The sequence below is a fragment of the Glycine max genome, chromosome 14, assembly GCF_000004515.6.
Source record: "Glycine max cultivar Williams 82 chromosome 14, Glycine_max_v4.0, whole genome shotgun sequence".
Lineage (NCBI taxonomy): Eukaryota > Viridiplantae > Streptophyta > Magnoliopsida > Fabales > Fabaceae > Glycine > Glycine max.
This window is the reverse complement of record NC_038250.2, coordinates 6,880,913-6,908,722: the sequence shown is the minus strand read 5'-3', so window position 1 is coordinate 6,908,722 and position 27,810 is coordinate 6,880,913. Positions and strand designations below refer to the sequence as shown.

The window sequence follows — 27,810 nt, the reverse complement described above, 5'->3', positions numbered from 1 at the left end:
ACGAAATAGGGTAGAATTAAAATTGTTGGCATGGACACTAGGATTTCTTGGTTAAGAAATGAAATTTGATTACACACGCAGCATAGAAGTGCAGAGCACTGAAAACGGTATCCATCAATCAATCAGCAGGGAAGAAAAAGAAAGGAAGGAGCGATGTGGTTAACAGCGAAACCCATTCGACAACTATGCTTCCCACTCCCAATCTCAGTCCCAAACAAGTTCTGCAATTGCAGCTTATCCATAACAGCAACAACCAACACCAACACCAACGCCGAAATTACTACTACTCTCACTCAAACTCCTAAGCCAAAGCCGAACCCTAAGTCGACGTTGAAGAAGCGAAAGAGGTACCGGAAGCTATATCCCGGAGAGACCACCGGCATCACCGAAGAGATGAGGTTCGTCGCCATGAGACTCCGCACCAACGACACCGTTTCTCAACAAGAACACCAATCGCATTCCGACGCGTGGCAGGCCTCCATGGAAGGCTTCCTCTCTTACCTCGTCGACAGCCACCTCATCTTCGCCACCCTCCAACGCATCGTCGACGAATCCGACAACGTTTCCTGTCAGTCACTCAATCCTATTCAATTCCATTCCCAACTCATTGCATTACTTCTTACACCTTCCTTCCTTCCTTTTTTTCTTTTCTTTATCTTGGCTCCATTGTTAATTTGTTAGTATTTGTTAGCGAAAGATATTCGAACCATGACCTTTCTTCCTCCCTTCTTCCTTCCACCACCAAGTCAACCTTATAAATCTCACACTTTCTTATCTTTATTTTCTTAAAAATGTAATTAAGTGATATTTTTATTCATATTCAAATTACCATTTTCCATTTTCTAATATAACTTATATTTATCTCTCCTTGGAGCGTCCACATTGGGAGCTGCTTAATGTGTTGGGTATAAAAAAAAAAATATTACATTAGTGTCTCACATATGATTTTGAGTTGTTTAAAATGGGTGAGAGTTGCTTAATAAGCAACTATTACTCATGAGTTGCATAACTTTGCATTAAATATAGAAAAGAGAAAGGGAATATTTGTGAGTTAAACAACTTGTTAATAGAAATTCTCATTGGAGAAAAAATTAATTGAGTTGCTTAAGTTTGAGGTGGCATATATTGGGTTGCTTATTTGAAGACCATTAGTCATAATTGTATAAAACGTGGAGGACATAACTTAGAAACTGTTAGTTAGGTGCTTGCTTGAGTTGTGACACTGATGTTAGACAAAATTGGAGTTTTAACTCTGTTCGCTGATAATGCACAAGTCGTTGAGATACTTCAATTTTGACTGTTTAATTTGTTATGATTTATGAGAATTTGTGTGAATTTGCAGATTGATAATGCACAAGTCGTTGAGATACTGCAATTTTGATTGTTTAATTTTTTATTATTGATGAGAATTTGTGTGAATTTGCAGATGCATACATGAGGAAAACTGGGTTGGAAAGATCAGAAGGGCTGTTGAAGGATCTGAAATGGTTGGAGGAAGAAGGAAATATGATTCCGACTCCTGGTTCTCCAGGGCTTACATATGCCAAATATTTGGAGGAACTCGCAGAGATAAGCGCACCCTTGTTTCTCTCCCATTTCTACAATATCTATTTTTCTCATATAGCTGCTGGTCAGGTCATTGGAAAGAAGGTAGGTACTCACTACTCACTTTCCTTTCCCCTGTACTAGAAAATAGTTTTATGTATGAGGGAATACTATCACATGTTCCCTTTTAATGTAGTTCCTTTCTCAGTCTATCCAATTGAAAGAAAAATAGGGGTTCGATTCCTCAGAGAAAACTTTTTTGGGAGAGACAAAACCCACTTCAGTTATTTCAACGTATCGAGGGTTAGTCTCATGGCTTTCAACTATGGGGATACCTTACTTCCAGCAAAAAAAAAAAATTGAAAAATGTAATGCCTTGACAAAATACATTGCTGTTTATTAGAATAAAATTGGTTTTTCTCGGCTATCATTTTTCAGTTAGAAAGATGAGACAAATGAAAGAGATAAGTCTGGTGTCCTTGTGAGTGATGGATGCAATTAGAGGATAACTTAATAATCATTTGCTTGTATTTTCTCATTCAAAGTGAAAGGGGTGTTTGAAAGTTGATGACATAATGCAGGTCATGTAAGAGAGATCTACTGCAAAATAGATCGGTATCAAACCATAACTCAAATTTTAGATGCTGAAGTCATATAGTGGAGCTGAGGAGAAATTTGAAAGAAGATTTTTATTTATTAATAAAAACTACACATGAAAGTACTACTAGTAACTTTTAACTCTCCAGTCTCTCTTACCTACTCAAATGCCCGGAGCACCTTAACTCACTCTTTATTTCTCTCCTACATTTTGATTCTCACATTGATACAGAACTCTCATACAAGGAGCAGGCCTTTTATAGGCAAAATCTATTTATACAATAATATTAAAAACTAAACCATAGGTGGTGACAACAGCCAAGCTTGATCCAATTAGATTTATTATACTCTTATTGCAACTTGTGTGAATACTGAATAGGACTGCACTAATTATCTTATAGGTTCTCAGCTTATCCAATTGTTTCTCACTTCATTGCTACCTAGTCTAGGATATTATAGAGCTAATAGAGCTGCTGCCAACTTGATATAATAATTGGTACTTTTAACATTAGAGTTCCTCTAAACTTGAAATTCCATTTGAACAAGCTTAGAAAAGAAGACTCTGATTGCAAATATTTTGTAGGTATTTAAGTATCAATTCCATGTTCAGCATAATGGCCCTTGAAAGGGATGTTGGACTTCGAATAAGAGGCCATCAAGCCATTATGGACAATATAGTGTGGTGTGGAGGAAGGACCTTGTCCCTTTAATTTCAGCAGTTATATTGAATGATAGCTCGGTATTGAATTTGACCCATAAAAATATGCTTATAGACTTCTACAAACTCATGCAACCTTGTAGAATTGAATATGTATTTTGACTTTGTGGTATTAATTGGTGTTGAAGTCCTCTAGTCAACATAGAATCAGAACTGAGGAATTCCTTATTTAAAGAACTCAATTATGAACTTATTGTGAAACCTCCAGGGGTTGCTTGTCATTCTTTTATTGTTGCTTTTAGGTTTCTGAAGAGCTCTTGGAAGGCAAGGAGTTGGAGTTTTACAAATGGGAAGGAGATGTACCTGACTTGTTGAAAGATGTTCGTGATAAGCTCAACATGCTTTCAGAGGTTGATTACTAAGAATTCTATAAGTTGTGGCTTTAGTATTATATTTAGATGCTATGCCGTTCTTATTACTGATGTGCGATTGTGATTCGTGCAGCATTGGTCTCGAGATGAAAAGAATAGATGTTTAAAAGAAACTACAAAGGCATTCCGGTATATGGGACAAATTGTTCGTCTAATTGTCTCATAAATAGACATTTGTTCTTTTTTTTTTGTTAACAACACTGCCGTCTTTGATGGTAAGCTTTCTAATATTTCCTTTTCTTCCTATAGCTTCTCTAATTTGTGGCTTTTAATTGATGGAGGGGTATCCCTAACTTTGTAAAGTTCGATACATTCTTGAGAGAATATTTGTTTGATTTACTTTTATGCCTTATCAGAGAAATGATGCTCTCAAGTATCCCACTTTACACTTCATTGCATGCATAAATTGTGTGGTTGTACAATTGGACTTTTGGTTTAGCTAAGCCCAAGAAATGTGGTCATAGTATATGCCATTTAGCTTTGTAAGATATTGGGTTTGTTGGAGGGTTTAAGTGAACTGCAGTTTGGAAACCATCGACCATTTTTCCTCAGTGGCAAGTATTTCTAATAAATAATACACCAAATTAGTCCTTAATTATAATCCCCAATCAATTTAGTCCCTGATATAGAAGATCAAATTTAGTCCCACTTTTATAACTATTGTTCACTTTAGTCCTTGAAATTAAGGTCATCTATCATTTTAGTCTTAATATTACAAAATCAATCAATTTATTTAGTCATTGAATTTGACAATTATTATCAATTTGGTCCCTAAATTTGACAATCATAAATCAATTTAGTATCTAGTGTTGTGGGATTAAATTAAGAATTAATTTGACTGATGCACAACAAAACTAAGAACTAATTCGACTAATGTGCACCAAATGTAAGCAACCAAAGATTAGCAGTTATGACTGTTTGGGATTAAATTGATAGATCCTTAATATCAGGGGCTAAAATGATTGATAGTTGTTAATTTCAAGAACTAATTTTTCTTCTTCATAATTTGACAAATTTCAGTAATTTGTGTTGCTAATATATGATCTTCACATCAAACAAATTAACAATGAACCTTCGGGAGAGGAATATAATGACAAGTTAGGAAGCCTTGCGCTTTAACCCGCTGCAACATCTATGGTTTTCTTTGACTAGTCTGAGTTTCATTATTAGCGGATTTTATTCTGTTCATTATTAGATGAACTAAATTCACGGGCTCATTCGCTTTAAGTTGGGTATAATTTTGATAGTATTAGTTTGCAACAGTTAAACATAATTGGAATGTGTATACAAATTAATTTTAATCAAAAACAAATATTTTAGCCGATGCACGTATAGAATAAATATTTCTCTTATATAACTAAAATTTATAATAAATATATAAATATATAGATTGTATTATAATTAACATTATAATATATAATTTTTTAATATATTAATTGTACTTTTAATTTATTATAAATAATTTTGTATTTATAATAAACTCAGTTCAATGGGACAAATAATCAAGTAATGCACATACAAATTTTAACTTATGAATCAACACATGTTTTATAAATTGAAAGACCGCTTAGTTGTACTCACTTTCTCAAACTTTATATTTGTATTCTCGTTTGCTCTCATACGATCAATTATTCAGTATTCATATTCTGCATAATTTTAGCAAGAATCTAAGCCTACAAAAAAAAAGTTATTAGTAAAAGATGTATGATATTCAAGCTCCTACTGATTAATCTAAATGTATTTTAAGAGAATTGAAACAATAAACAATATGCACTTTCTCACTCACTTGCTTTAACTCTTGATCAACATTGCTTTAGTGATATCTGTAGGAGAATTATTCGCTCACCATTGTACTCACATCATCCAACTTTCATGTCAGTCCGAAGCTTGAATGAAGTCATCATCTTTTCAAAAGCTAAGCAATAGACCAGATAATTCATCTAGAGAGATCACTAAAGCATGCTGATAAAAAGTTACAACAAATAATCTCTCATTTCCTCACTCAGTTACCTAACTTTTGATCAACATGTTTAGTGATTTCTCTAGAAGAATTATTGTTCTTCATGGTCTAGCTTAACAATCATTGCATTCCTCCAAGGTCTTCTAATTCTATTCTTTTCTTTTTTAGAAAAACTGAAAATGGGGCATTCATAATCTCCAAGTTTCTTATCCACTCATCCACCACCTTCAAATTCTCCTCATCGCCATCATATCCTCTTCAAAGACTACATTATATAGGAAAGAATTGATACTGGAGCAGTTATTATAGAAAAAGAATTATATGACGTGACTTTGGGATGGTTACACTTGCATGTATAGGAGCATTTCAAACATATGTGAATATGTTTTTGGGGGACTGCTTCTTTAGGGGGTTGTTACATCTTTGTTAATGTCAGTAGGTTTTTGGTTACGGTATAGTATTTATGATCCACTATATTTGGATTCTCTTCACGCACTTTAAGGATCTTCTGTTAAGAGAAGATTATTAATATGAAAAACTAAGAATTCACAATAATAATTTTCATAACAATATTTTCTTTTTACAATGTAACAATACTAAATAGTTTTTTTTAAGAGAACAATTAATACTAAATAGTTAGTATATATTTATCCATATCAAACATCGATATACCATATGTTTTCATAATTAAAACAATTTTAACTATAAAAGAATTTCGACAGCGCAACGAAACTTTTTAATATTTCCCCTTTAAAAGACTCCAATTCGTGTCGGGCAAAGTATGAGCATCGAATCATTAATTCAAACTTAATTATAATTAGCGTATATAATTTGAGCTAAATCCGATAATATATATTACATATTAAGTTTTTAATTTTAATATGATATACTCTAAATTGATATCCTATTGATATTTTATTAATCAAAAATATCGAATCTATTATCTGTTTATTTATATTATATAAAAGAAGCTTTTATAAAATATGAAATGATACCTGGTAATATTATATTCATTCTCCTCAATTAAATGCAATTAATTCAATTTTAATTAGTAAATTCAAAAATCACATTTTTATTTTTTATTCATAATAATGAATAATAAATGCAATCAATTCAATCATAGATTTTATTTTAATTGTTAACAAATTATAATCTAATCAAATGAATCATCGATTTTTCTTTTATTTTTTAATTCATACAGTACGATAGAATAATACGGATGTTTTCCCTCAGATTGGGGTCATAATTTCATACTTGCACTCTGTTCTGTGCCTGTTAGTCAACACTTTTGAGATCAATGCCTGAATCCATTGTTTAAGTTATGAAAGTTTCATTTTAGACATTCATTGTACTTTGTAAAATTGGTAAATTGTGTATACGAGCAATGACCTTTGCGGAGGTGCATTTTTTCTTTTCCCCGTTTTGTCTGCAAAACTTTAGTCTTCGCTCTAATTTTCAGTAATTTGTGTTGCTAATATATGATCGACACATCAAACAAATTAACAATGAACCTTCCGTAGAGGAAAATAAAAAGTTTGGAAGCGTTACACTTTTACGCGCTGCAATTGTTTTCTTTGACTTTATTCGAGTTTCATTATTAGGGAATTTTATTCGGTTCCTCCCACATCTTTCCGAGAAAAGAAATAATGACTTGGAGGAATTTTGGCATATTGCATGACTTTAAAAGCTAAAAACAATATTTTTTTAAAAGGATTTATTGGATCTCCCGCTACTTTTGCTATTCTGCATATGCTGTCATTCTGGGTTTAACTACTTTTTATTATTCTATTAATTCTGTTATAATTTTGTTTTTACTGTGTTTAGTTATTTTTTCCTTTTATTTCTCCTCATATATGTATATAGTTGATAACTAGATGATATACAACTTTATAATTTTTTCCAATTATTATACTGATTTTGAGTTTCCTCAATATTCTTTGTTTCTTTCTTCCTTTTTGCATTTCCATTTCAAGTTATTACAAGGCTAATAACTTTAATATGGTATCAAATGAACAACAACCTCTACGATCCTCTTCCTCAATGGGTCTGTGATCTTCTCCTTTGTCTCTTCTCCTAATCACTCTCCCATCAACTTTTCCGTTTGGATTCATGGCAACACCAGTTAAAGATTTTAGTCAAGATCCTTCTCACCCATTGTTTCTACATCATTCGGATGGCCCGGGACTCATCCTTACCTCCCAACCTCTTGACCATAAGAACTACACCACATGGAGCCGCGCAATGATGGTAGCTTTTTCGGTGAAGAACAAGGTGGCCTTCATCGATGGATCCCTCCCGATGCCAACCACAGTCGATCCTACATATGCTGCATGGACTTGTGGTAACAATCTTGTCATTTCCTGGCTTTACAATTCTGTTTTTAAAGACATCATTAGCAGCATCTTGTTTGCAAACACGGCTAAGGAAATTTGGGAAGATTTGAAAACACGGTTTTCCCGAAAGAATGGCCCAAGAATTTTCCAATTGAAAAGGCAATTAATGTCATTACAACAAGGAAATGATGATGCTAGTACCTACTATACCAAATTAAAATCGGTCTGGGAAGAACTCTCAGGCTATAAACCAACCTTCCGATGCAAATGTGGCGGGTTACAAACTCTACAAGATTACATTGAATCTGAATATGTCATGTCCTTTTTAATGGGCCTAAACGACAGTTTTGCTCAGGTCCGGGGTCAGATTCTCCTCTCTGATCCTCTTCCCCCCATTGGTAATGTCTTTTCTCTTGTTATTCAAGAAGAAGCACAAAGAGAAATTGTTGTAAACCACATACCTTATCTAAACTCTAATACTATGGCCAAGAAAGAGAGACCTCAATGTGCTCATTGCAACCTGCTGGGTCATACAAAAGACAAGTGTTACAAACTTGTTGGCTATCCTCCAAATTACTTCAAGAACAAGCCTCAACAAACTGTAAATCAGGTAACTGATCATGATGAGTCCCCGAGTCAAGGTGCCACAAATACTTTGTCCACTGCTCAATGTCAACATTTGATTAGCCTCTTGACAAAACAATTGAACACAGAGAACAATGTTGATACTCTTGCCACAAATGTTTCAGGTATATGCATGAACACTAGTTTTGATTTCAATGAATCTTGCCATTATTGGATTCTCGACTCAGGAGCAACCTCACATATATGTTGCTCGAAAGAACAATTTAATTCCTTTAAATGTCTACATGATTCTCATGTTTTATTACCTAATTCCACCAAGGTAAAGGTTGAAGGGATAGGAAGCATAAAACTAAATGATGACATCTTCCTGCACAATGTGTTATTTATTCCAACCTTTAGATTTAACTTATTGTCTCTTCATTGTACCATAATTTTTCTCATATGTGGAAAACCAATTTCAAACTACCATCAAGAGGTTCAGATCTGACAATGCAAAAGAGTTTAACTTTTCATATTTCTTTTCAAAGAAAGGTGTATTACACCAATTTTTCTGTGTGGAACGCCCACAAAAAAACAGTGTTGTAGAAAGGAAATACCTCCACATTTTAAATCTTGCTCGTGTCTTGCTATTTCAATCTTATTTGCCACTAAAATTCTGGGGTGAATGTGTCAAAACTGTAGTTTTCTTGATGAACAGGACCCCTAGCCCCATTCTGAAAGCCAAGTCACCTTTTGAGATTTTATATGCTAAACTTTCTAACTATGTTGATTTCAGGACCTTTGGAACATTATGCTATGCCTCCACTCTAATATCAAGCAGACACAAATTCTCACCTAGAGCTGTTGCAGCTAGTTTCCTTGGCTACCCTCAAGGATATAAAGGCTACAAGCTTCTCAACCTGTCTACCAAGCAAATCTTCATATCCAGAGATGTAAAATTCTTTGAGAATATATTCCCTTTCAAAAACCAGCAGTCCAACAACAGTGACAGAGAGTTGCTTGACCCCTATGTCACCCCTAATCTCATAACCTCCACTAACTTAGATGACACAGATATCTCATCCATCACAGACACACTACAACATACTCCTCAACCTGCTCAGTTAGATCCTGCTACCACCATACAGCCTGATATTCCTATTCAAGAACCCCTGCGAAGGTCTACCAAAGTTTCAAACACTCCAAAATATCTCATTGATTTCCATTGCTACAATGTGACCAGAACAAATAAAGTCACCTACCCTATACAACATCACTTAGACTACTCAAAACTTTCTAATTCACATAAACACTACATCTGCCAAATCTCAGAAAACCATGAGCCGCAAACTTACAGCCAAGCCATCAAGCATAAACCATGGCAAGAAGCCATATCTACTGAGTTGATGGCCATGGAGCTCAATAAAACTTGGACCATTGTCCCATTTCCTCAGGGGAAGAAACCTATCAGTTGCAAATGGATTTTTAAGCTGAAACTGCATTCGAATGGGACAGTAGCAAGACATAAAGCTCGGTTAGTTGCCAAAGGTTTTACACAACAATATGGGTTAGATTTTCAAGAAACCTTTTCCCCTATGGCAAAAATAACTACCTTAAGGTTGCTGATATCTCTGGCAGCATCAAATGGTTGGCATCTAGCTCAGCTAGACATCAACAATGTCTTCCTCAATGGAACTCTTTCAGAAGAGATATTCATGAACATTACACAAGGCTATAAACATAGTGTCACCAAGGGACCCAATCCACCATTAGTTTGCAAGCTGAATAGATCTATATATGGACTGAAGCAGGCTTCAAGATCTTGGTTCAATGCTTTCAACAATGCTTTACTCAGAAGTGGATTCAAACAATCTAAGCATGATTACTCATTGTTCACTAAAAGAAGAAGGAGATAATTTCATAGTAGTTTTGGTTTATGTTGATGACATTATCCTAGTTAGCCCAAGTCAAGCCATCATATCCAAAACTAAGACCATTTTGAAAGAGCACTTCAAACTCAGATCTGGGAGACTTAATTAAAATTCTTCCTAGGCCTAGAGCTATCTAGATCAAAGGAAGGCATTTTCATGTGTCAGAGACATTACACATTGTCTATCCTCGAAGATTGTGGAATGCTTGCCTGCAAACCTTCTTCGATTCCTATGGAAGCACATAACAAATTGACAGCTAACTCAGGAACAAAACTTGTTGATCCAGGATCTTACAGGCGGCTTGTTGGCAGGCTTTTGTACTTAACTATATCTAGGCTAGATATATGTTACTATGTGCACAAATTAAGTCAATTTGTCTCCAACCCTTGTACAAACCACATGCATGCTGCTAACATGTTACTTTGGTACCTTAAAAACACTGCTAGTCAAGGTATTCTTTTTAGAGCCAACTCAGACACAAAGTTACATGCATATGTGGATGCAGATTGGGGATCATGTCCTGAAAGTAAAAGATCAACCACTGAATTCTGTATCTTCTTAGAAAATTTCTTGATTTCCTGGAAAGCCAAAAGACAAAAGACAGTCAGCAGGTCCTCAACAAAAGTAGAATATAGATCCTTGACTTCTGTCTCTAGTGAAATTACATGGATTCGAAATTTACTCACTGATTTCAATGTCAGAATTCCCTTTGTTGTTGTCTACTGTGATAACCAAGCAGCAATCCATATTGCTTCCAACCCCACTTTTCATGAGAGGACCAAACACTTAGAGATTGATCTATATTTTGTCAGGGAAAAGGTTTCTCAAGGAGTTTTGAAGCTCATGCATGTAAGAATACCACCAACTTGTAGATATTTTTACTAAAGCCTTACCCCGAAATATCTTTCTTAGTATCATTGCCAAGATGGGTATTGATAACATCTTCCTCCCATCTTGAAGGGGGGGTATTAGATCAAGGCATCTCCTGCTACTCCTGCTATTCTAGGTTTAACTACTTTCTATTATTTTGTTAATTCTGTTATAATTTTGTTTTTACTGTGTTTAGTTATTTTTCCTCTTGTTTCTCCTCATATATGTATATAGCTAATAACTAGATGATATACAGCTTTGTAATTTTTTCCTGCAAGTTAATCAGTATACTGATCCTAAGTTTCCTCAGCATTCTGTGTTTCTTTCTTCCTTCTTGCATTTCCATTTCAAGTTATTGCAAGGCTAATAACTTCAATAGGATTGTCTAAATGTGTATATTTTTTTTATAAAAAAAATGTGTTCTTTAGGTTAAAAAAAGTCTATTAAAATATATATTTCGTGTAAAGAAACCTAAAGTGAGAATACATAATTGAAAAGTAGTTTAAAAATTGAATATAGGTATTGTTGGATTTACAACAATTCCCTAGTTATACTCAAATTTAATTAACTGAGTTTGACCCATTCCATTTTTTGAAAAGTAGTTTAAAAACTATAATATTAATTCCTTCTACATCGAAAAACATAAGTTGATTCCCGATACACGGCTTGGTAAGTGCTTGCCCATTATCTCGTGTAACTCAAATCAAAGTGATGTTCCAAAGCAAGAACTGTGGACCCACTGTTTTGTTGTTTCTTTCTCATATCATGTAATTCACTACCTCGTATACTTTTCCTCTGTCGTCTTCGACAAAAAAATATTACATTTTAAGATAAGATACAATGACACATACTTTAACATAAACATATCATATTCTACAATATATATTGTATGCCGTGTAATTTAAGTCGTAGTTGAAAAAAAAAACAAGGAGAAGGGAACCACAGCAAGACCAAATTGCTTGAACAATGCTGAATTTCACGTGGAAACCTCGAAACTATGAATTTAACTCAAAACATAGAGAAGATGAACAAAGAGGTGGACATATAAACAGTGAAGGGGAAGAAGAGGGTCTTTGTCGTTGTCCTTCATTCCCGTGAAACATGATTGAACAAATATTTATCCTCAAGAAGGTGAGAAAAGTACTATCATCATTCATTGCTACTATGTTATTTTCTTTTAAATTTTTTTATTTTGCTGCTATGTATTAAATCTTAATCACATTAATGTACAATGTTATTAGCTAGAGAGTGACAAGTGGTAACTCTCTTTCATTTCAGGACTCCATGTATATTAAATCTATTAAGAAATTTCCATCCACATTGAAGTTGGTTGTTTTAGCCATGGTTGCAACTTGTGTACTATACATTTGCTCAGTTAATTTCGAGAAACCAGCAAGGATTCGCGCAAATAGCAAGTTGTTGGAACTTAGAGTCATCAACCAGTCATGTCAGCTTTCTAATGTGGAAGAATGGGAAGTACCCTTCTTGCATTATCCACAACCCAAAACTTACAACAGGTATATATTAAATTTAATTATATACATACACGCATGTATCTGAAGATTTGATCTTTACCTCAAGTCAGACAACGTGTGATCCATATGTAATTGACTTCACCTAGTGGGATAAGGATTTTTTTATGTTTATATATATACATGCATATGCTTTGTGGAATGCAAATTTTTCAATTTGCTACAAATATTTGTTATTTGGGTTTGATTATATAGCTATATTGAATGATTGGTGAATGAGCAGAGAGGAGTGTGCTTGCAATCCTGTCCGGTTTTTTACCATATTGACAATGCAAAGATCAGGTAGTGGATGGTTTGAGACGTTGTTGAACAGTCATATGAATGTAAGTTCCAATGGAGAGATATTTGGTGTGGTCAAAAGAAGGGAGAATGTTTCTTCAATTTTGAAGACAATGGATGTAGTGTTCAATCTTGATTGGTTCAGTGGTGCTTCCAAGAATGAGTGTTCCGCAGCTGTGGGCTACAAGTGGATGCTTAATCAGGTAATTGGAGGGTGTCCAAGAATGAGTTGTTTTTTTAATGGCAAATATTAATTGTTTGTGTTGTTAGTTTTTTTTTTTTTTTTTTGTTAATGGGAGGATTTGAACCCCTAACCTCTCTCCTTTTTATTCTTCCTTCACCACTAGACCAACTTTTTATTTCTCCCATGGGTTTGTTATGTGTTATGTCTATAAGATGATGATGCTGTTGCTAAAAGAATAGATGCCTATATTGGCAGGGTTTGATGGAGCATCATAAGGAGATAGTGGAATACTTTGAACGGAGGAAAGTTTCTACAATATTCCTTTTCAGAAGGAATTTGCTTCGTAGAATGGTATCGGTGCTTGCAAATTCCTATGACAAAAATGCAAAGCCATTGAATGGAACCCATAAGTCTCATGTCCACTCCACATTAGAGGTCTCTCACACTCTCTTTCTCTCTCTATTGCCCTTTTTTCCTTACTAACATTTGTCTGTGTTTGGATTTCATGAATGGATTAGGCTATTGCATGTTGAGAAAAGCTTATAACTGGATTTGATTAAATTGAGTAAAGATGAAATAAACATTTCTAGTTATTGATTAAAAAAAACCAATTGTTGATACTTTAATACACTTATAATTTTCTATGTATGTGCACATAATACTGATTTTCAGACTGACATTACTTACTACTTTATTTTCTATTAATTGCTGATAAAAAATAAAAAAAATAAAAAACTACTTTACTTTCTAAAGTTATTATATGTTTATAACCAAATGCAGCATGCAGAGGTTTTGATTGAAAAGTAACTTCTATAATAGAAGTAAGTGAAGCTAAACATGTGCATTGATTGCAAAAGTGAAATAGTTGAATTAGTTTTTCTTGGGCAGGCTGGAATTCTCGCCAAATACAGGCCATGGATCAATACCACGTTGTTGATGACAGAGCTAAAGCAAACAGAGGACACAGCTGCAAAAGCCATTGAATACTTTAACAACACTCGCCACATTGTTCTCTACTATGAGGATCTCATAAAAAATTCCACGGTAAGTTTACCAATACTAAAAGCATGTGATGTGCCTGTATCATCACAATTCTACAACTATTATTTAATATATTTATTTATTTATTCTATAGTTTAGTTTTGATCCACTATCACCGTAAGTTTTTAAATTTAATCTGACCATGTAATAATGATAATATGTTAATTAAAAATTTTGGTTTTTTAGTTAGTCGTTTTCATAGTGAAATGTGTAAGTACATAAATCATAGTACAAAATATTTTTTTTAATCAATAAATGTTAGTTGTTAGTTTGATAGTAGGAGGAAATCCAACCCACCGTCTCTCCCTCCTCCTTTCTCCCTTCAACCACCAAATCAACATTAGAACTCCTAGTGCAAAATGTGTTTACGCAGCCATGGATCAAAATTCAACCATATATGGATATAATTCAATGTTGATTTTTTTTCATCATCTACAGAAACTGAAAGATGTTCAAGAATTTCTAAGATTGCCATACAGAGATATGCACAGCAGGCAGGTCAAGATTCACACTGCCCCATTATGGAAGCAAATTGAAAACTGGGATGAAGTGCAAAAAACGCTTAGAGGCACAGCATATCAGAATTTTCTCTTCTCAGACTAACCAAATATAATACGACACAATAACTGATTTCTGAAACCAATAGACAAAGATTACTTCTTCTATGTTGCTCGTACACATGAAAGATTCTTTGAATAGCAATAGGATTACTCTATGTACTTGGGTGCCATTTCTTGGAAACTTTATTTTAACGTAATCAAGCATTTAATGTTGTTACCAGGGCAATGGTTTAGTCAACATGATTAAAAAAAACTTAATTTTTATAATTGAAGTTGATATTTTATGCAAGAAAAATGCATGTGAATGTAAGCTAGAAGTTTCAACTCTCTCCCTCCTCAGGTACAACGACCTGTGCATTGGAGCGTGTGTTTCTCTGTGTGACACGGGACATGATTAATTGCAATCTCATAAATTAATGTCAATCATCTAAAAAAAGTAAAAAATCCAAATACAAATAGTGTCAATAAACCAGTTTCATGAAGACTAATAAACAAGTCATTTCTTACGTTAATAAGATTTTCTCCGCAAGTTCCTTCTAACTTCCATTCAACAGTCTTTTTTGTTTATTGCAATTAGTAGATTTCAAGAAATCGAAATACAAAATACCAGTACTAGAGTCTAAAATGTCATGGTTATTTTTCACTTACAATAACAATAGCTTGTCCCTATATTCCCTACCAAGTTGGGCAAACATAGCCTATCCTTAAACAATTCCAATCCTTCACATTGCACACTTGGCTGGTTGCACTGTTTTGGAAACTTGAATCTTCAAATTTTCCTGATGTAAAGAAGAATATGGTTAGGCTACCATTTGACTATTTGTAATACTATACTACAAATTTTGTCTTGAGTCAAAAAACCACAGCTATCATATCTCCCTCACAATATATGACTGACTAATCCAAAAAAAAATTTACACACAAAAGAAACAGAATATAAATTCTCATGTTAAATGTAAACATAACAAAACTTTACACTAGGCCAACCCTATAGACTATACCATACTATCATTTTAACATCAATTCAGCTTTTTCCAATTTTTTCAAATTTAGACAAACAACACGTTTAATTCACCAACTCGGATATAGATTGAATTAAATTAGCCATTTTCGGATTCACCATTAAATTCAACCGAGGTTTGACTTGTCAGGGCCTTGCATTAAAGACCATCGAATTCACACTAGTCCAACTATCTCTCATTTTGCAGAAATAGAAAAAAGAAACAAAAATATGTGGGAACTACTATTCTTTTTTTTCTTTTTTTTCATTTCTTCAAATTGCTTCCTAAATAATGTTACAAACAGGATAAACCAAACCAAATCAACAAATCATTGAACTGGTCCGTTAGGTGCAGTAGTAGCACAGTCATTCTTATCTGTCCGTCCAATAACGAAATGGTCAACAATTTTGACCGTACGAACTGGATCCTGGTGGGCAATGGCTGCCCTCCATTTGCTGGGAAACCTTCTCAAATGACTCAACTCATGTGGATGTTTTGTCTCTCCATCCCAATCAGGATCGAGCTTCCATTCCTTTGGAACCTGCACATTCAAAAATCAAAATGTTAGACAATGATTCAATACTTAAGGCAAAGTGTATCAGTTATGTAACCTGAACCAATTCAATACTTCTCTTTACATAAAACAAATAGTTGAATTGAATAATGGCTTCCTACCTTATCAACAGCCAAAGTATAAACTTCAAGATCACCATCCGAATTGATGTGAAACCGTGTGAATGATTTGTAATTAGCTATTCGAAGAGACGAAAAGGCTTCATCAAAGTGTAAGTGAAGCCAGTTGATGCAAATGTATAAGTAGCTCCCAAACACCAAGGAAACAACAGGGGTCGAGAAGACCCAAAAATAAAGGAAGACGGAAGCATAATATATTACAGCACCCCCTCGGGAAATAGACTCTAATCCATTGTTGCAAATATTGCTCCGGGAGACTGCCATGACCTGAGAAAAATAGAAAACCATCTCCGTGACAAGATCCATTATAAGATAAGTCAAAAATAAAATAATTCAGAGAAATTACTCACCTCTGGCACATCAAAAGCTGACATTAAATACTTGATACATGCCGGGTAAAGTCCAAATGTCCATTGTTCAATACGAGCTCTGAGTCCAGTTGGATCGGGAAAGTGCTCACTTTCCACTGATCTATACCACTGATATAAAGTGTGATACCCTGGATTACACCCATAAAAAAAAATAAAAAAATCAGGACTTTATAAACCAAATATCATCATCACACACACAATCCCACTTCACAAAGTATTGAAATCTTTTCCCATAATTTATTTGTGATGAGTAATGGCAAATAGTCACAGGACCTTGTGCCAAAATTCACCAGATCAGGAGTCATATCAATATCACCAGAGCTAAGTTCCAGCAGGTCATTGTGGGCCTATTGAATCTAGCTTCCAACAAAATAAAGATACAACAATTGAAATATAATTTCCAACAACATAATTGATAATTATAAAGATGGAAGTCTATATTTTATAAGCAATGTAACAATAAAGATGCCCTTATGGATTTGTGAATATGGTGTGACTTGTAAAATCTGGATTACATACAATAAAAATCTGAATTATACTTCTCGTCTACCTCATTTGACAAAAGCTCTATTTAGTTCCATTCACTGCAATAGTCACAATGTTATCCTCATAATAATAGTGTGTTGTTTCTATCATCCCCCAACCCCCCATGCAATAGCTCTTTTGCTTTAAAATATGGACTATGCAAATGACCATTTTACCTTCTACTGAAATTTAACTTAATTATGGAAAATGAGGGCAGTAGGGATCAAACCCCTAACAACTTGATCATACAAACTCTTAATACCAAGTCAATGATCAATTCACCCCAAAGCTTACAATGTTTGGTGGAAGCCCAACAATTTTATATTTCTAACCATTTTCAAATTCATGAAGTTAAGTACCCTCAGAATAGTGTTGATGTGGCAGTCAGCTGACATGCCAATATTATTTTTAATAAAATGGATGAGATTCTATTTGCTAGACTTTTGGAAATGACGTGGCATAACACCACATGAGATTCTATTATTTTTATTGTCTTTTTTTTTTTAATTTTGTAAATAGGAATGAAGTACCAGAGGTACTTTGTACATAGATAGGATCCCATAGACATGGTTCCACAGAAAAACTAATATAGTTTGATTAGGAACCATATTATGGCTACATATGTGGTATACATCTACTAAAATCCAAGTAAAAACTTCAAGTTTTATTGTGTTGATTTCAAAACTTCAAATTGCAATTAAAAGCAGGGACGAAAATAGGAATTTCGTGAAACTAAAAGGATAAAAAGTGTAATTATAATTAAGCTAAAATATATTATTTATCAACTTGAGCAAGACAAGTTACATAACGTTGTATCAACAAAAATTGTTCAACATATAGAAAAATCAAACCTGAAGTTGCTAGCAACTTATGCTGGATGCATATTTCAATGCCTATTTCAAGAAGCAACATAAGAATCAGTGCTGCAGCAAGGTGAGCAGAAACATGAAGAACTCCAATTATGGCTCGTTTCTTCCGTGACAATTTGGGTGGAACAAAAGAATATGCTGCAATTAGTAATAGTATAGCTCCCACTAGTGACACACAAGAGTGCTGCAGAATATAAATAAATCCATTCCACACAGTACCAAGGAAACTCCTTATGTGACCAGAAAATGTATCATCTTGGAGGATGTGATTCAGCTGACACTAGAAACCAAGTACACAAAACAATTGCATCTTAGCAAATAGCAACAGATGATAGTATCTTAACAGATAAGCCAAATGCTAATCTCTGCTTACTCAATGGGCCCAAAGGAAAGAACAAGAATCCAACAGTTCAAAAACCATAATTGACAGAAAGCATACAAAATAAAACTAAAAATAACAAAGATATGGAGGAACTCACTTGTGGAAACATTGAAAAGACTAGTACAAAATATATAATGCCACCAATAAAATCAAATTGCCAGTTCTTCTTCCGAAATTTTAAGATATTTCCCAATGCAATCTGCATCAAATTTAAAAATGTTACACCATAATGTGCTAGTAAAATATTTAAGAAAAAATGATTTAGTGCTTACAAGTAAGAGAAGGAGAAGTATAATAAGCAATTATAAATATTCTGCATACCCTGCTTGAATCTTCAAAGGAAGGATATGCAGCTTTGCATTCATAGGAAACTTCATCAAGTTTGTTGAATTTACTGAAAACATGGGTAGGATGTAGAAATGCACCACCACAACCATTAACAAGAAGATGGTGAACATGTACAGGCCCATCTGACTTTACATGAGAATGACGCATGTAATGATGCAAGTCCCCAGCCATTCGAAGCTTACATCTTCCTCTTAAATAATCAGAAATAAGGTGTGAAATGTTCTTTCCAGTAACATCATTCCAATACCAGTCAGTGAGCCAATTAGGTTCATGAGTAATAATGATCACAGAGTCATCCTCTTGAACCTGGATAGGTCATGGTAAAAGTTGTGGACAACCAATCAGTATATAGGTCAAATAATGAGGTATAAGGACTCAGGTTAGATCCAGTAATAAATAGAAAAAGTAAAACAAAACTGATATGTTACACATCTACTAATCAAAGCTTGCTTTGTCGAACAGGACAATGCATAAGCAAAAGTTCATAAATGAAATATAGCATCTAAAAAGGGTACTCAAACTATTAAAAAAATGGATTTACTAAAAAATTACAACAAAACCAAATTTCATTAGCCCCTTAATGGACAAGACGTTCTAAGACAATGAGACTAGCAGGCATAAAACAAGCAAGTTAATCACAATGCATGCCTGGATTGTTGGTCAGGAGCAATCCTAGAATAATAAGATTGAAATAGCCCTATAGAAAATTAATTGTGTAATATCATTGTAAAAATTCTATTTTACTAAATTAGAGTGTGAATATCATGTAAATTACAAGTTAGGTCATTTGTAGTTTCCATTTTTTTTAGAGATTATGATGGATTATTTTTCCCTGTCCATCTACAGTACAACTCTAGAAAATATTTTCCATGTTACTATATTGTTTTCAGCATCTCTCTCCCACCTCTCCCATTAAATATTTTACTATTAAATGTTACATACATCAATCATTATTTTATATGAAATCAATGGCAACAAAAGAATGAGTAGAAATAAATAATAATAATAATAATAATGATAACAATAATAATAATATAAAAAAGTGAGCAAACAGTGCTGTACAAACAACATTAGTGATTAGTAAACTAACAGTGCAGTACACAAACATTTGTTCTGTACTTCACCATTTCTTAGAAATGAAGAGACAAAAGATAAAACAGAAAGAATATTTACTTTCTCTGTTATCAGTTCCGTAAAGAACTTGAATTGGTACACATCAATATCACCATGAAGAGCTAGATCAAGCCCAAAAACCCACCACCGTTTAGGGAGTTGCAAAGCAAAATAACTCTTCTTCTGGGGCATGAGCCATCCACCTAACCAGCTTCTATGGCATATATACCTCATAAAGGTCTGGAGTCCATCAAACCAGTCTGTGAAGAAAACAATCATATTAATTAGTAACCATATTTGTGTTAGGCATAAATATTCAATTTTAAACTTTCTGATAGAGATGAGGTAAGATGACCAAAACAAATATAATAATTAATTGAAAAAAAAAAGTAGCAAGATGATAAATGCAAAAAGGGGGAAACAGGTTATTTAATGAACTCCGTGAAAAATAGCACATTTAATTTGGTAAGGCTTGATCCAGGAGCTAAAACTAACCATGGTTTCCAGGAATAACAAAACATTGAGGTCCATTGTACTGTTTTAATTGAGCCCCAAAGGGTACCTCCGGCTTGTTCACAGCTATCTGCTCTGCTTTATACCAAGGAGGAGGTTGAAGAGCATACTCAAAAGGAACAAAAAGACGCCTTTCATATGTGAATGCTGATGGATTTGGATACCTGCAACAGAACAACAATAAGTCATTGAAGGAAAAAAAAATACATCTACAGAACATTGCAAGAGAGTTGAAACTTGAAACATTAAATGGCACTGCAAAGGTCTCTTTAATTCAGTGGAAAAAGCAGTTTTTGGAGTCCCACAATAAGCTGACATTTCAAACAAGTCCGGCAAAGCTAATTTTCTGGATGTAAATGAGTTAAACTATTATTTGAGTTCAACTTTTTAAATCTTCAATCAAGCTTGTTCAATTAGCTAAACAAACAAGCTCAAGAATAAAGTTATGTTTGATTATTTAAATGAGCCAATTGACATTAACAGCCCACAAATAGCTCAATGATGTATGTATACCTAGATGATTGTGAATTTGTGATGTCATTTATTGTATTTACTTGAAAAATTGTAATTTTATTTATTATTGTCATATGCATATCATTTACCTTACTTCAATTATCAAGAATTCATATTTTTAATGGGTATCCATAAACTTAAAAAAAAATTGCCATTTTCATCATTAACAAATTCATTTCCAATCTCAAGTCAGTTATTTGAATATAAAAGTATATTTTATTTCTTTTTTTACTTCACCTAGCGTGAAGGTGTCTACTAAATGCTACATTAATAAACAAACATTTATTTCATAGAAAAAAAAAAAGCCATAAATGAGTCAAATAAGTCGAGCACAATCTTTAAATTTGGCTCTTTTGGGTAAAAGAGCCAAACTTAACAATCTCTTTTTTCACAACTCACAAGTCAAGCTCAAACTTCAAATATTTTGCTTGACAACTCGTTTACACCATTACTCTAGTCAACTACCTGATCCATGTAGAAGCCTAGAAGGGGTGAAGCGGGAAATCAGTAATCAATATCAAAGCATGCCTGAAACTAGCAGTAACCATGCTAGAGTATTTCAAGAGGAAGTGGTAAACTGGTAGTTGTGGGATAATTGCAAAATCATAGTCCATAATATAAAAGCTTGAGATGATATTACATGTTTCCATAAGAAAGGAAAAAAAAACACCACTTGTTAAATACTCTCAATTTCCTAAAATTCGAGTTGAAAAATTGATCTACACAGATAACTCTACAAAATGCAAAACCCAGTAATAAGATACATTTTGCCTTTAATCTGTACACTGTTTACTGAAGCAAAAAAGAAGTTGATGGGTAATATAAATGGTATATGATGTGGCATCTGGTTAGTAGCCCTCAACAAAAATGTACAAAACTATGTGCAGAAGACTCAGAATTTGATTTTAGACCTAGGTATTCAAAATTCTCAATCAAGAACCATGGCATTAAATGGTGTCAACTTATCATTCTGGAGAAGCTCACACATAATAAATAACAATTGACCAAATCGTGTGATAATAGCCACAATTTACAATATTAAATTAAATGCAGCCAACTTACGCAAGATCACCCCCAATAAGTAGCAAGTTTCCACGTGGCAAGGTAAGCTCAGAATCATCTTTCAGTGTCCGAATAAAAGGCTTAGCAAGCAGCCGTGCAACAGCATAAGATGAGTTCCCACCATCACCAGTATCAGCCATAAAGTCAAACCAAAAATCATCCTTCTCACTAAAATGATCATATAGAAGATCACCTTGATGATTTCCATCACTAACCCTACTCATTGCTGCCTGTCAATAAACGTAAGACTTGTTAATGCTGGCATACCAGCAAAATGAGGATGAACAAAAAGCAAACTTATTTACATCATAGAATAATGCATGTTTTAACAGCCTCACTTTGCTTGCTTTGTAATTAGTGTAAATTATTCCAACATTAGGGTAGTTGATTAATTTGGGTCTAACGCTAGGAAAGTTGGTAATTACTGTTTACTTGGTTTTGCCTATACAGTGTACTTTCAAAATACAGCCTTCTAATTTTCTCATTCATTCAGAAATAATCATTTCTAATATTCTTTTCAACTTTACATCCTCAACATAAAGCCTCAAAAATTATAAATGATACAGATAAAAAATAGTTCAATCGTGCCATGCTAAATAAAAAGTCAAAAACTGCACAAAACAATAGAAATCTAAATCTGAAGACTAGATATTACAAAACGCTTAATTTTACAAGCAGAGTGCACACATCCACATTTCAGGATTTGATTTTGTTTAATTGCTCTTAAAGAAAAAATACCAGATTCAATGTCATTGGCAAGTGGCAAAAATACAGAAAACTGTGATCCTTTTAAGTTTTAACATTGCCCAACACCAGATTTAGATTAACTGAAAATTCCTTTAAAAGGTATGCAAATACTTGCAACAATGGAAATACAGAGAGTATAATATAGTCAGCTAAGTACTTCACATTATAAAAAAGACACACTGACAGAATAGTATAAACAATGGGCATAGAGAAAATAAAAAAACTTACCTGCATCATACGCATGTCAAAACGCCCAACGAAGACAGTCACTGATACTAGGAGGTCAAAAACCGTTTTGAATAAATCAGCAGATGTTCTGCATTATTTAGCAAGTGTAACCACATATTCAAGACAACCTTCAACACCCCTTGAAAAAAATTAAAAAAAAAAAAACTGGGAAACAAAATACTTTATATACATACATACATACCCAGAGTACCATGGAACCATGTCTAAAAAATCAGGCTTCATTTGCTTCTTCTTCAACTTCTCATATTCTTTAACAGATAATGGGTGAGTGAGAGCCCATCTGTTGATTTTTCAGACATAAAAATGAAAATATTAAGTGAAATAATGAGAAAAAAAAATGGTTGATACTAATACTATGTAATTTGAAAATGCAATGCCAGCCATAATAATTTATTACTCATTGTCATTGAGCACTGTTGCACCAAGGGCTCAAGGCACCATTGCACATTGCTTTGTGCAGGGAAATATAGTCCAGAATAACGGCATTACAAAAATAAAATAACTAACATACATTACCAAAACAGATTAATACATAAGAAAACTTTGAGCCATTTTTTTTCCTGAAAAATCTGTTGGGATGACTGGAAAAAAGAAAATGCACATTTGCTCAAGTGAAAAATTTTACAAGAAACATAGATGCAAAATTTCAAAAATGTTCAAGAATAAAAACTGACATCATTTATTGATTTGGGTAGTCAAAGGAAATTATGCTTTTAATGTCAGTAATTTCAATTGAAATTTTAATATCAGAAAAAATTTATACTTTGAACAATTAAAAACAATTACTCATACTACAAGCAGGAACATGAAAAAATTTAGCAAATAATAAAATCAACTATAAAGTACTACTCACCCTGTTGACCTCTCCACCACATAATTTGCAATGTAAAGCCCAATAAATGTAGCCCAGAGTGAGTAAATGGGAGAAATTTCATCTGATGAACCAGGACATGATCCATTGCAAGCTATCTAATACAAAAATAATTTTGGCATCAAACCATGAAAAGAACCAGAATGGACATAGATATATGAATTACAACAGTAGACTGTATAAATCAAATAATTATATCATTATATTAAGTACCTCCCCATAAATAACCCACTTTGACAAGAGAGGATAATCACTTGCAGATCCAACTGGTGCAAACCAAGATGAGCAGACCTGGTCCTTCAATTCGTTCATCCGAAGAAACTTTGCAAGCCATGTGTTCCTCTCCTCTTTTTTCCAGAAAGAAAACCAGTTAGAATTTCTTCGGTCAAGTGGTCTCTCTCTTAACATGGCACGGTTACCACAATGACTATAAAATACACAGCATGCCACGCTAAGTACCTATTATTTATTTAAAAAAAAAAAAAAAAACACCATCAGAACAATGTTGCATCTTCTAAGGACACAAACCATCATCTTCCAAACTTACCGCACAGTTTTGAAGAATGGTCAAGATCTCTGGTCTCTTTCCCGCCACACGTGAAACAAAGCCGATATACCAGAGACCAAGAAATATAATGTGAAAAACAAGAAGAAACAAGATGGAAGAGAGATATATTGTCAAAAACAAAGATAGATTCATCCTCATATCCACTCCCATTGACTGAAAGCTAGGAAGATGATACACAGCTGCCACTAAAATCCAAGCTATGTACCTGCAAAAATGGGCGCTTAATTATTTCTAATCCCATAAATATTTCATAAAAATATATAATAGCACATACACATAGATAGCAATACATTTGTCTAAGAAACTCACCATCGACTGAAATTTGAATAGCTTGGTTTGAAAGTCTTTCCTATAAATGGTGATGAAAAGAAATAAAAAAACCCAAACAAGCAGGCATACATAGACCACCATTTAACATTGTTATCTAATTTTTCTACAAGAGTATGTATATTGTCAGATGAGATGAAAAAGAGGCAACCCACAACAACAGCAATTACAGCATGGCGGGAATGCTCGTGAGGGTAAGGATAAGTGTGGGTTAGAATAGTTCTAACCCTCTGCATTTTCAGCGTATCAAGAATACCAGCAGACTGCTTACTAGAGCCCATTCCAATAAAAAAAAAATTCTAATATCTACCAAATTTCTGGCAATGAAGTTCACTTTAGGAATTCCAGAAAACCATAGAGAGCAGCACCAGAGAATCCTGCACAAGATTTAAAAAAAAAAACGATAATATTAGTATTAATTGCAATAAGATAACCTCATAATTGACAAAAAGAGGAACAATAAAACCACACGATAAGCAATGTAATGTTCATTTAAGTAATGGCATAATGGCCAAGAGCACGAAACACACAACAAAACAATAAAAAGTTAATGAAAAGATCAAAAACAGTTTTTGAGAATTGCAACTGAATTATAGTATTTCCTTTGTCCAATCAACTAAATTTCTACAAAAGATTGTCGTTTTCCTGTTTTAACAAGTCAATTCTCCTTCACCACTATGACAAATTCTGCCTCACTTTTTTGCCACTCATCCTTTTCTTCACCCACATGCATGAATTTTACGTTTCTCAGCTCATACAACGCAGCACTAACGGAAGTCATGATTATCAAAAATAACTATACAAAGTAAAACCTGAACTACAAGTGACTCATGCGAATCACAAAATTACGCTCTATGAAGAAGTTAAATGAACTTCGACAGATAGTTATATGTAATCAAATTTGGTAAGGAAACAAAGCCCTAACCTCAATCTTTCCCTCCATTCTTTGTTTCTTCTTATTTCGGTTTTTAGTTTTCCTTACCGTACAAGAATGTAGCAAGTGGCAACACAACCAAATAAAACAACACAAAAGGAGAACAGAATATTCAAGGCAGAAGATGCGACGCGAAGCAAAAGCTCATCGAGAAAAAAAAATGCAACGATAAATAAAAACCACAACGAAAAAAAAAACACGAAACGAACGAACGAACGAACGAAAGAGAAGTTGCAGAGAGAGACAGCAATCACAAGCGACGTTCCCGATGTTTAAACGACGAAGAAAAATTATTCAGAGAGAGAGAGAGAGAAGAGGCACACGCACCTGGTATCGCGAGAGAAGGCGAAATGGAATAAAAAGATCACTCACATGAGAAGTGCGTGCGATTTAAAAGAGAAGGAAACTTAACATGAGAATCAATCTATCTCTATCTATCTCACTCAGACCCACTTGGCATCTGAGAATGTCTGCGAGGAACATAGCAACGGCATATTCTTTTCTAAAAACCGTTTATTGCACCTTCACCCCCAAACACGCCACGAGAAAAACCAACTTACTTTTCAACCGACTTTTTAATGTATATTGATTTAGAATTAATAAAAATTTGATATATTTTCATTATAGAATGTTTAGTAAGATTTTTCTAAAATAATTTGATTTAAAATATAAAAAATTTAATGAATAATATTTTAATGTCTCTCCACGTATTTTAAATAAAAATAAAATAAAAGAGAAAAAATCTTTAGAAATTAAAAATAAAATAACAAACAAAAAGAGAGTAATCAATAGTTATTAAAAGACAATAGTAAAAATTTAAAAACTGAAAAGAATAAAATTATCTAAAATTTGGGTAAATCAAAAGAAATATTTCCTTTATTTATAATCAAATTGAACCGCATATTGAATGTTTAATTCGAATATTTTTTAATAAAAAATCAAACAAAATGGTACCATTAACACCTCAACATAGTATCAGCAACGTATTAATTAATTATTATTTTTCCAATAGTGGATAAGATAGACACATAATAAATACTCTAACACATGTTTGTTGTTTTTGTAGTTTCGGAAAATGAATCACGCTTTCAGTTCAAATCTAGTTTCAAAGTTTCTGCGTTTTCCTTCCGCGTTTCTCACGACATGCGTATTTCGTATTGCGTTTTCCTTCCACCGCCGACCATATTTACTCACTTTTAAAGTTTCTTTCTGCAACTTCCAGGACGGTTATCATAATAGCATTGGACTCCCTACCATTTATTAATTTTTGGGCCTTTAGATTTGGGCCCTTCTTGTTTCAGAAGCCCTAAGCTCAAAACCAAACCAGGCTTTGCTATTCCACTCCGTTTTTGCAAAGTTTACTCCCAAATTTTTCAAAAAAATGACCTTGACAAAGTTATGTTTTCATTGTCTCAAATGCACAAAACAATCATATTTTCATTGGTTATTTTGACAATATTTTGAGATAAATAATGGAAACATATTTTTGTTATGTTATTAGATATTGTAACTTCACAATATATAACAAAAATATGTTTTCATTGTCTATCTTAATAAATATGTCGATATACACAACACACAATGTAAACTGTTTTTGTAAAGGATAATTTTCTCAAAAAAAAGTTATAAAGGTTGAGGGTAAGGTTAGAGAAAAAAATAAAAGGATGGAAATAGCAAAGTCAACTAAAGCCTGTGATTTCAGTTTGATCTCGTCCGGACCCATGTTGTTCATAGGTTCTTAATAAGGGAAGTAATATTGGTCCTCCAAAATTTCTTTTGGCCCTTATCACGATTCTTCTCCCCCCCCCCAAATTTTGTGTGAAAATACTAAACTAGCCTTAATGAAATAGGTACTCCTTCCTTAAACCTAACACCTCCCCCCTTCAGATAACATTGAACTCTAACACCTCCTTCCTCGCCACGGCCCCTCTCCTCTCACGATGGCCCCTCTCCCTCTTGTGATTGTTGTTCTTCTCGTGCCACTTTCTTCCCTCTGCATCCTTCTCTCAACGTGGTGGCTCCTCCTTCCTTTGCATGTCAACACTAAAGATAAGACTAATAAATCGTCTTGTATAATGTAGGAGTTGAGTTCTAGTGTAGGGTGTGTGGGGGTTGGCTTTTGGTGGGTGGTGGGTAGGGGTTTTGGTTCTAGGGGATAACACTTTTTGAACACTCATTCCATAATAGCTTTAATAGAACAGTTGTTCCATAACATCTATTTTGGACCAACCATTCTGGA

At 33.8% G+C, this 27,810-nt stretch overlaps 3 protein-coding genes across 5 annotated transcripts; 2 read left to right on the top strand and 1 right to left on the bottom strand.

Moving 5' to 3' along the window:
- The first annotated feature begins 7 nt into the window (after positions 1 to 7).
- On the top strand, positions 8 to 3,602 carry LOC100775684 (probable inactive heme oxygenase 2, chloroplastic-like). Its single transcript, NM_001254974.2, has 4 exons — positions 8 to 568; positions 1,427 to 1,650; positions 3,103 to 3,210; positions 3,305 to 3,602. Exons 1-4 carry the CDS (start codon positions 154 to 156, stop codon positions 3,395 to 3,397), a joined length of 840 nt encoding a protein of 279 aa, NP_001241903.2. The 5' UTR covers positions 8 to 153; the 3' UTR covers positions 3,398 to 3,602.
- Positions 3,603 to 11,789: 8,187 nt separating this feature from the next.
- On the top strand, positions 11,790 to 15,147 carry LOC100820591 (uncharacterized). Its single transcript, XM_006595899.4, has 6 exons — positions 11,790 to 12,020; positions 12,168 to 12,406; positions 12,645 to 12,903; positions 13,140 to 13,319; positions 13,773 to 13,928; positions 14,364 to 15,147. Exons 1-6 carry the CDS (start codon positions 11,991 to 11,993, stop codon positions 14,526 to 14,528), a joined length of 1,029 nt encoding a protein of 342 aa, XP_006595962.1. The 5' UTR covers positions 11,790 to 11,990; the 3' UTR covers positions 14,529 to 15,147.
- Positions 15,099 to 26,104, bottom strand: LOC100820584 (uncharacterized). Of its 3 annotated transcripts, none has more exons than XM_006595897.4 (16): positions 25,899 to 26,104; positions 24,620 to 25,014; positions 24,290 to 24,515; positions 23,956 to 24,201; positions 23,725 to 23,840; positions 23,053 to 23,151; positions 22,851 to 22,938; positions 21,876 to 22,105; positions 20,283 to 20,464; positions 19,848 to 20,047; positions 18,648 to 18,980; positions 18,424 to 18,525; positions 17,927 to 18,224; positions 16,530 to 16,678; positions 16,162 to 16,446; positions 15,099 to 16,027 (listed from the first exon to the last, which is right to left on the bottom strand). In XM_006595897.4, exons 2-16 carry the CDS (start codon positions 24,916 to 24,918, stop codon positions 15,815 to 15,817), a joined length of 3,066 nt encoding a protein of 1,021 aa, XP_006595960.1. In that variant the 5' UTR covers positions 24,919 to 25,014; positions 25,899 to 26,104; the 3' UTR covers positions 15,099 to 15,814. The 3 variants fall into 3 exon arrangements, with proteins under 3 accessions (XP_006595960.1, XP_003544449.1, XP_040865199.1); XM_003544401.5 differs by lacking the exon at positions 25,899 to 26,104 and adding an exon at positions 25,563 to 25,767; XM_041009265.1 differs by lacking the exon at positions 25,899 to 26,104 and having other exon boundaries at positions 24,793 to 24,815.
- Positions 26,105 to 27,810: the final 1,706 nt, after the last annotated feature.

Coding starts and splice junctions, on each gene's coding strand:
- LOC100820584 (XM_006595897.4), bottom strand. CDS start 24,918: ATGGGCTCTAGTAAGCAGTCTGCTGGTATTCTTGATACGCTGAAAATG. Junction 18,981..19,847: donor CGGAACTGATAACAGAGAAA/GTAAATATTCTT, acceptor TGACCTATCCAG/GTTCAAGAGGATGACTCTGT. Junction 16,028..16,161: donor ATACTTTGGCTGTTGATAAG/GTAGGAAGCCAT, acceptor TTGAATGTGCAG/GTTCCAAAGGAATGGAAGCT.
- LOC100820591 (XM_006595899.4), top strand. CDS start 11,991: ATGATTGAACAAATATTTATCCTCAAGAAG. Junction 12,407..12,644: donor CAACCCAAAACTTACAACAG/GTATATATTAAA, acceptor GTGAATGAGCAG/AGAGGAGTGTGCTTGCAATC. Junction 13,320..13,772: donor ATGTCCACTCCACATTAGAG/GTCTCTCACACT, acceptor TTTCTTGGGCAG/GCTGGAATTCTCGCCAAATA.
- LOC100775684 (NM_001254974.2), top strand. CDS start 154: ATGTGGTTAACAGCGAAACCCATTCGACAACTATGCTTCCCACTCCCA. Junction 569..1,426: donor CGAATCCGACAACGTTTCCT/GTCAGTCACTCA, acceptor GTGAATTTGCAG/ATGCATACATGAGGAAAACT. Junction 1,651..3,102: donor GTCAGGTCATTGGAAAGAAG/GTAGGTACTCAC, acceptor TGTTGCTTTTAG/GTTTCTGAAGAGCTCTTGGA.